The sequence below is a fragment of the Sparus aurata genome, chromosome 6 (genome assembly GCF_900880675.1).
Source record: "Sparus aurata chromosome 6, fSpaAur1.1, whole genome shotgun sequence".
NCBI lineage: Eukaryota > Metazoa > Chordata > Actinopteri > Spariformes > Sparidae > Sparus > Sparus aurata.
In genome coordinates this window covers 23389034-23398329 of record NC_044192.1, presented here as the reverse complement: position 1 = coordinate 23398329, position 9296 = coordinate 23389034, and the positions used below count along the sequence as shown (strand labels likewise).

The window sequence follows — 9296 nt, the reverse complement described above, 5'->3', positions numbered from 1 at the left end:
CGGTCGCCGGTAGAGGGCGATGACGTGATTAATTACAGCGTCTATAAAGTAAACGAGTAAACGACTTTTTGCCCTCTCCCGGCTCCCGTCGCCGGTCCCGGCTGCATGGGCTGCTCCAGTGAACGACAGCAGTCCGTCCCATGGTCCGTCCACTTCGACGTTACCGTCAGCTAGTAGTCTCTGTAGCAAGTCACAAAAATGGCGAACGTGGTGCTGGAGTTCAAGGCTTCTGCCGGTGACTCTGAGCCACAGAACCGCCCTGTGCTGATTATCGGACAGCAGGCCATCCTGCAGCAAGTCAACTGGAGCCAAATCAAAGGGAAACTGCAGCCAGTCGTGAGCAAAGAGGTAATATTATGGATGGTGGTGAAAGTTGTCTTACAGCTACTGTTAGCGGTATGCTAGCCTAATTGAGCGCGAGCTAAACCGCAGCTAGCCGAGCCTAATGTAACGTTGACGACACTTTAGACTCGATTAGCCAGCTAACGTCAACTAGCCCCGGGAATATAATGCTGTGTCATTAGCTTGGATAATAAACTATCTTTTAAAGTGACGAGGGACATTATTTAGGAGACGTTATCGGTCTTGTTAGCTGCCCAGTGGATAAGGCAACTGTTGTTGAATTAAACTACATTTCACCTAGTGAAAATAAATAAAAATCGTACAACCAACACCAGTTAATTTACTATCCATGGAGTAACTTAATGAAAGATTTTACAACTGGCTGACTGTCGGTTGCTGAAGTATGAATTTTCCAATTCCTGGTTTGACAATAGTTATTTTTCTTCAGATAAAAACATTAATATATGGCCATGAGTGTAACGTTAACTGATATCAAGTCTGAAACCAGTGTTCATGGCACTGACAAAAATACCCTGCTGCTCTCATGTTTTCTTATAGAGATCTAACTTAAGCTGTGTGTTAAAGACTGTCGTGCAAAGTCTTCAGATGAGGTCGTGCAACGGTGACAGCCAGTCTATAAAAGAGTCTGTGAGGTCAAAGAACGGTTTCCGGCCTTTCACAGAGCTCCTCAGTATCCTCTGACAATGATTACCCAACGTGATTGTTACTCTACAGGTGACACTGGGAAGCCTCTGGTTTAAAAACTGTTTTTCACATTTCCCCCTCACATATTGTCTGTTTCCCTTCTGGTTTTGGTCTGTCCAGTTGTTGTTATGTCTGTTCATTAAGAATCTTCAACCAGCCCGAAACATAAAAATATGAAATTGTATTAAAGTTTTAAAGATGGTCTTTGGCGATATCAGGGCTGCAACACACTATGATGATGACGATGATTATTATTAATTCACTTTTGGCTGATTAGTTTGCCGATACATTTCTCAATTGACTAGTTGTTTGGTAGAATGGCACTTGGGACCATCAGTCGCCTTTTGTATTTACACATGATAGCCACCTAAACAGGCCTGATTTATTTATTTCTATTTAATTTTTTTCATCAACATCCATGAATTCTATTCTGAGAAATTAATGAAATATACTATAATTTCATTAATTTCTCAGGGCATCTTGCTGTAATTATTATAGCAAGATGCCCTGTCTCCTATTGCTAAAGAAAGTGAGATTAATACAAATCCTGGATACCTTCATCTGGGCCAGGACTCCTACTCCATCTAATTTTCATTGACAGTCCAAACCCCCAAAAATTTAACTCTACTATTTCATGAGGTCAGATCCACTAAATTAATAAAGTAGAACCTGATAATTAATTGAATAATTAATTGGTTACCCAAACGGTTGCAGATTAATTTCCTGTCAATTGGATCAACTAATCCATCAATTAATACTAATTGTTCCTGCTGTATATGTCCACAGTGAATCTAAAATATCAGATTTGTCTTGTGTTTTTTTCAGACATGGCAGGCAGCTCTCGGTGCTTTGAACCCAAACCCAACTGACAACTGCCCTCTGTACCTCAACCATGCTACAGTGGCCGCACTCCCTTCACGGGTCAGCAGGCACAACAGCCCTTCTTCTGCCCACTTTCTGTCCCGTCTGGTCCGCTCCTGCCTGCCTGGAGGGAACAACCGCTGCATTGTGGTTAGTATCTTGTCAATTTTATGTGTAGCTGCCTATCACGTAATAGTTACCATTTAAATGGGAATTTTCTTTCCAGAGAGGTCAGAGAGCACTTTAAGCTACAGAACAGATCCTCTGTTTCATCATTCTGTGACTCCTTCTGGGTCATCTAATGGAAGTGGACTAGGTGGCTGATATGATATATTTGTTTCCTCTCCAGATGGTGTGTGAGCGTTCGGATGTGTTTGCCTCCTCCTGTGCCATCGCCAGGGCCTTCCCCATCTTCTCTCGCCGCTCCTCATCCTCACGCAGGCCTGAGAAGAAGCACGTCACTGTTGAGTTTGTGATCATCGGGCAAGAGAGCAGTCCTCTGGATGTCTCAGAACTTAAGGTACTGATTTTTTTCTGACTTTTTTATATTAATAACTTCAGGGCCCTTTAGGATGCAACATAAACATGTTATTCAACCACTTTTCTCCTGTTCAGTGTCTCGCCAACGCTGCTGATGGGGTGCGACTGGCAGCTCGTATTGTGGACACACCATGCAATGAGATGAATACAGATCACTTCCTAGATGTAAGTTTAACTGTTCTTCTTTTGGAATTTTTGCTGCCATTACTACAAGAACACTTCTAAATAGTTATTTTGATGCAACTTCCTGTCACAGACATCCATTTCTGTTTTCAGGAAATCAAGGCTGTGGGAACTGAGCTTGGAATTACACCAGTGATCATTCGTGGAGAAGAACTGAAACAGAGAGGGTTTGGAGGTACAGTACCATGTCTGTAACTGGCGCACATTCTACTTATTGACTGCTAAATCACAGCAGTAATGATGATTGTAAGTTCCATTTTGTTTCTAAAGGAGACTGCTTATTTCTTAGTTAGATACAACTGTTTTCTTTCCTTATTCTCATTGTCATCATCATCGTAATGCAAATGGTTGCACATTACTTTTAAATAATTAATATTTTATGTTTAGTGGTCATAAAAGATTAATCTTTGGATTCATCCACTCAGTAATAATAATTCCACTTAGGCTTTTGACATTTTTGTTAAATGTACACAAGTCTTAAAAAATATTAAACTTTGAAACTCAAATATTGGGGAAACCATAAACTTTGTAGAGCAATAAGCATGTATAACGTTTACTATTTATTCTGTCAGGTATTTATGGAGTTGGCAAGGCAGCAGAGCATCTTCCTGCTTTAGCAGTCTTGAGCCACACACCAGATGGCGCAACTCAAACCATTGCATGGGTGGGCAAGGGCATCGTGTATGACACTGGAGGACTCAGCATCAAGGGAAAGGTACTGATATTCATCAGCATCAATAAGAACCTCAAGAAGAAACAATCTGTCATTGTTATGCTAATGTAAAAAAGAACATCACTACAGTAATTATTATTATGATCCTGTGGAGTGACAAATCATTTTACAGCTCAAACTGACAACATGACAAATGACTCTCATAAAAACTGAACTGCAGGTGGGGTCTCACAGAATAATCATAATAGTTGTCACAGCATTTGTGTAGACTAATGGTTCAACTGAGATTTTAGCTCAGTGCAGTAACAAGTGCCATCACAATGCATCATAGTAGGCTAATCGGAGCTGTTGTGATGACCTTATCATATCTAAATCTCCTGCAACTATTCGACTACTTGAATTAATTCATTGATGACTACTAAAATGCATTAGTTGTGAATGTCCTACTCTGCAGTTGTCTTGGTGATCCTAAAACCTACCCACTCTGACATACCTGATCTGTTAAGCTTTAAGTCTATTCTCAGTAATCCGTTCACATATAGCTGCTGTTGCATGCAACAGTTAATGTAGGGTTGTATGCAAATAGAAATGTGGAGCTCACTTGTTTACAAATATGTAAAGTGTAAAAAATAATTGACTACTGGGTCACTGTGCAGCTCGATGCATGCAAGAGATTCATTTTAAGTGACATCAGCAATCACATTTCATCATGTGTGTGGTTGTATACTTGTCTTTCTAGACCACAATGCCAGGGATGAAGAGGGACTGTGGTGGAGCTGCTGCCATTTTGGGAGCTTTCAAAGCGACCATTAAACAGGTGAGGTGACCTTTTTATCTTATCCCACAGCAGCTGTCATGTTAGCCTCATCTGTTCCCCAGCAGCAGAATATTTAATCAGACTCCCTCCTCTGTTTGCTTCAGGGCTTTAAGGATAACCTCCATGCAGTGTTTTGCCTCGCAGAGAATGCAGTCGGGCCCACAGCCACACGACCTGATGATATCCACACTCTCTACTCTGGAAAGTAAGAATCTTGTTTCAAATTACCCTGATGTAGTATAATTACATAAACTGTGTCTAATATTTCACAAGCTAAATCTACAGGAATGCATGTGGGTTGTGGTATAAATGTTTCATTTGTGGTTCATGGGTTTTGTTTTTTTATTCTGAAGGACAGTGGAGATCAACAACACTGATGCAGAGGGCAGGCTGGTGCTGGCTGATGGAGTTGTATATGCCAGCAAAGACCTGTCAGCTGATATTATTCTGGACATGGCCACACTGACTGGAGCACAGGTTGGTGACAGCTTTCTGCAATCGGTTTAGTCTTTCACAGCAAGTATGAAACAGAGGACTTTTACCTTCATCATAAGGATAACACTAGCAGGTATTGTTGTTTTATCTAAACCTTTTACCTGTTTCTGTTTTGCAGGGGATCTCCACAGGGAAGTACCATGCAGCTGTGATGACCAATAGCGAGCAGTGGGAGGTTGCATGTGTGCGTGCTGGCCGCAGCAGCGGAGATCTCGCTCATCCTCTGGTCTTCTGCCCGGAGCTGCACTTCAGCGAGTTCACCTCTGCTATGGCTGACATGAAGAACTCTGTGGCAGTGAGTGACACATTCATCAAAACCTGACCAAAATGACTCGTTTCAATATCATAATTTGAGCCATTCGGTCCGATAACATTTTGAATGTTTACAAGAGCTGCATGATGAAATTATTTTATCCCCACTCAAGTTTGGCAGGCGCTAAACCGGAAGTTGGCCGACTCGGTCAGCGCGTCAGGTGCTTTCATAATCGGGACGTCGAGTTTTTCAACATCAAGCTCAAAACACCACTGAGCTGATTTCATAAGAATGAACAGGGCTCTGCCTCCAACACTGTGTCCAATAATAAAATGTCCTTGAATAGACTGCGTCCCAATTCCTTCCTTATTTACGTGCCACAACCGCTTGTTGACAGTGTGTCTTCACTTTACACGGCGGAATTTGGCATGTTAACCTGGGTCTATTTTTATATCAAGGCCAAGCCATGGGGATTAAAAACCTGTGTTGAGTGTAGAGTCAATTGTGGTGTTTTATTATTTATTTCACTGATGTTTCTGATGTTTTCCTTGTGTTTTGACAGGATCGGGAGAACGCCCAGAGCTCCTGCGCCGGCCTCTTTATTGGTTCCCACTTGGGCTTTGATTGGCCTGGTGTCTGGGTCCATGTTGATATCGCCTCTCCTGTTCATGCTGTGAGTACTTGTCTGCTCACAGATACTGACAGTTTTTTGTTGTTGTTTTTTTTTTTTTACCCTAGAGAAAATCAGGTGATGTGCAGGTGCTAGTTATAACTCAGTGAAGTGAAAGTTTTCTTGCATGTACATGTTTCCTGTTGTGCTCTTGAGAATGGCTTGTCAAGCCAGTTTCAGCGGAGTAGAACAGGATGGTGTCATTACAAATTCAAAGTCACGCTGCAACATTTGCATCAGAAATTATCCTTGTTCAGATGTCTTGTTTGGGCTTCTGGTGGTCTGTGCTGTTTTTAATTATGGCTGTAGTTGACATACATGTGCACATAGACCTCTAATCACAAACTCCAATCCTGCAAATGAATAACTAACCTAAATCTTTTTCACCACAAAGTGGTGAAAGTACATTTTGTAATGGTATAAAAATATTTGTATCTGCATATGGAGTTTTGTGTGTTCATATGCAATGTCACATGTGGAAAATGTTCTTTTGCTTTTTTAAAAGGAGCAGTATTTAAAGCAGTATTGACTATGAGCAGAAACTCTGTAGCCTGAAAGAAGAGTCAGCAGAATGTTTAAGGAAGTTGGCAATAACTATGACACCAAGAATTTCCTCTTAGTTTGACAAAAAAATCTGTTGATCATTAAATGTTATGGTCACAAGTTTTCAAGTCTGTCCGAAAACACTAGTCATACTGTACACTCAACACTGAAACAAGTTTTGCTTGCAGTAATGATTCCTCTTGTTTATACCAGACCTTAAAATGATGATGGGGACAAAATCCAGCCAGTCTGTATAATCCAAGGTTACTGTCCTTTTTTTAAGTGTAAAATTCACTCCTCTGGTTCCCCAGATAGTGTTTCCTTATGCAGTTGCCACAAAAAAGGAACATTTTGCTGAAAGATAGTCACTTGATTTGAAATAAAATAGTTTAAAAAATGCAGCTGACAGAAGAGGAATGATTAAATCAAGCAAAGCTTGTTTCAGTGTTCATATTGTAAATCTCTTCTTTGAAATGAACACTTCACTCCGCAGTGTTTGCACTAACAAATTTCAGATAAGAGCAAAATGACCATACTGTACAGCAGAATCACTCAAAATGTAAAGCAAACCATTTAAAACAACACTGAATTGAACACTACTCATTAATTTCCTGCTTCCTAATTAGAGGACGCTTTAAAGGTTACTCCACAGTGAGCAGATAACTAGTGTAGACATTTTTGCTTCATGACTGATGGGTAAAATTTTGCATGACTTTTATTTTTGCGTCTCCAAAATGTGATTCATTTGTGGCATTATAACCATAAAATGTGTTTATCTTTGAGTCACGCATACAGACCTCTGATCAGAACTTATAAAGGCCACCTAACTGATGATCGGACAATTAATCCACAATAAAACTGCTGAATAGTTAACAAGTTGTACAGAAACTAGTTGAGCCAGTAATATCTATAAAACCACTGGCTTCCTCCTCAGAGAAGCCGATTTCTTGCTTTCCTCATCCATTATGAAACACTGCACTGCTTTTTGGTTGAATCAAGAGGAGCTGATGTTTTTTTGGTAGTGATTGGGACTCCATCACACCTGCATATTATGGATCCTGTTCAGTCATGTAGATGTATTTTGCCTGTTTTTCGTATCAACATGTAAAGAATTTGACTTGTATTTATTTTAAAAAGGCTTATAATCACTTGAACTGAACTGCAGCCTTCTGTGTATGTTTATTCTTCTCATTAGTGTCATCACCTTGTGGAGTTTTAGGCCAAACATGATCTTATGTTTCATCCGATTTACTCTGTAAAAGAGGAGTTAAAGGGAAAGTGAAATTTAAAGATGACTGCGTTTAACTTCACAGTAATGACACTGAAATCTAACCCTTGTTTTCTGTGTTTATTTTGTCTTTGCAGGGGGAACGTGCCACAGGTTTTGGTGTTGCTTTGCTAATGGCTCTGTTCGGTCAGGCATCAGATGACTCCTTGCTGAACAAGGTGTCTCCTCTGGGTGCTGCCACCAACGCGTCTGAAGACCAGATGGAGCGTGACTGCAAGAGGCGAAGGCTGGTGTAGAACATCTCCAACGGTTCACTCCCCAACCCCAGACGCTCCGCTGCCACACACCACCTAAACTGTTGAAGCAAGAGCTCGTCCAGTTAGTTTAACATTTTTAAACTGTGATTCAACTTCCTGTGTTTTGACTAAATCTGACTTCAGTGAATAAAAGATAATTATCGACAAATCAGGTGTTACACATGATTATGATGAAGCACAGCCCTCTTTAAACTCATGACTCAGCACTTCCTGCACTGATCGTCTCAGTTGTTTGCTTTACCTCATAAAACATAAACCTTTTTTTTTTTTCTCAAATGTCCACATCATCAGTAGGCTTTGTTGTACTCTGATAATTTATGTGAAACCAGGTCTTTGCCATACATGTTGTCTTCAACTTTGTGATAATACTGGATCACTAAAGCTAGTTTCTTTTACAGTAACCACTGCACTTTGTATTCACCCCGTGTACAGTTGACTGTGTGATCTCTGGACTTAACTGTGGATCAAGTGCTTACAGCAGTGTTAAACAGTTTCACACTGGTGTCAGATGAGTATTGTGACAGTTGATGTTACATATGCTTTGTCAGCACAAAACACATACAGGATGTCAACTTCTAATTTTAAGTGTTGGACAGATTCAAGCGCTAGTGTGATGTTTGTCCACCCTTGTGACAATCAAGTCGTTCAATAAAGGCGGTGCCATCTGACCTCTGTATGCATGTGAAGTAAAACACAAACATATCTTTATTCAGGAATCCCATACTAGCTTTTAGGAGAATGCTACAACATGATATCAGAGCAAACGCCATCTGCTGAAAGATGTGGATAAAAGCTCAAGAAAAAGATTTTTAGATGTTTTTTCACTCTGACAAATTAACTTGTACATTCGCTGCTTTTTTTACTCCACCTAAAATTAACTTTGATCTATCATTAGTTAAAGACTAGAATCCAAAGGTTTGCATACAACTCCAAAAACACCATGGTAACACATCTGTGAATGTCAAATCTTTTTTTCTCTCCGCAAGTTTTGGATATAAAATTGCTGTAATTCTGAGAACTTTATTGAGCGTACATTCATGTTGATCACGATGGGGTTGTAAGAAATTGTTTTACAGCCATACATAATAATCGTAAAGGTTCACTTTAAGCACATATCATAGTGATAAGACAGCAGTTTAGTGACAGACTAGGCTAAAGTGCTGCTAGACTCGTGACACAGTGAACTGCTTACATTTAAACTACATGACAATGTTGGCACTATTTTCTACATTACATTATGTCCAGTGCCAATTTCAGGTCCCCTGTTTTTTGAATGTGTCACAAGGTTTTGGTGATAAATGGCAGTGGAATGAGAGTTTTGTTAAAGGCATGCTATGCAGGATTTGTCCGTAACTGTTACCAGGAGCAGTAAGCCATTCTGGGGAAAGAGCCGAATGTTGAGTCTCATTGCCAGGATGTTAATATGGATGGTTTGGGGTATAAGGTAATGACAGTTTGTAAACTACATGCTATGCAAATTACAGAACATATATGCAGTTATTCAGGTACAAATATAGACTACATAAACACGTAGAGTATCTTTATGTAAGCAGCAGCAACAAGATGGTGGTAATAATGTGGTCCACAACTTCATATCAAAAGTCTGAAATCTGGGAAACACTGTCGATCAACTGTGTGTAAGCACCAAGCATCAATGTTGCAAACACAG

General features: G+C 40.2%; 1 protein-coding gene across 1 annotated transcript; it reads left to right on the top strand.

Annotated features, from left to right (window-relative positions):
* Positions 1-51: 51 nt before the first annotated feature.
* Positions 52-8295, top strand: npepl1 (aminopeptidase like 1). Its single transcript, XM_030420124.1, has 12 exons — positions 52-348; positions 1873-2058; positions 2258-2428; positions 2524-2613; positions 2725-2806; positions 3204-3346; positions 4044-4121; positions 4226-4326; positions 4475-4598; positions 4735-4911; positions 5432-5542; positions 7448-8295. Exons 1-12 carry the CDS (start codon positions 199-201, stop codon positions 7604-7606), a joined length of 1572 nt encoding a protein of 523 aa, XP_030275984.1. The 5' UTR covers positions 52-198; the 3' UTR covers positions 7607-8295.
* The last annotated feature ends 1001 nt before the right edge of the window (positions 8296-9296 follow it).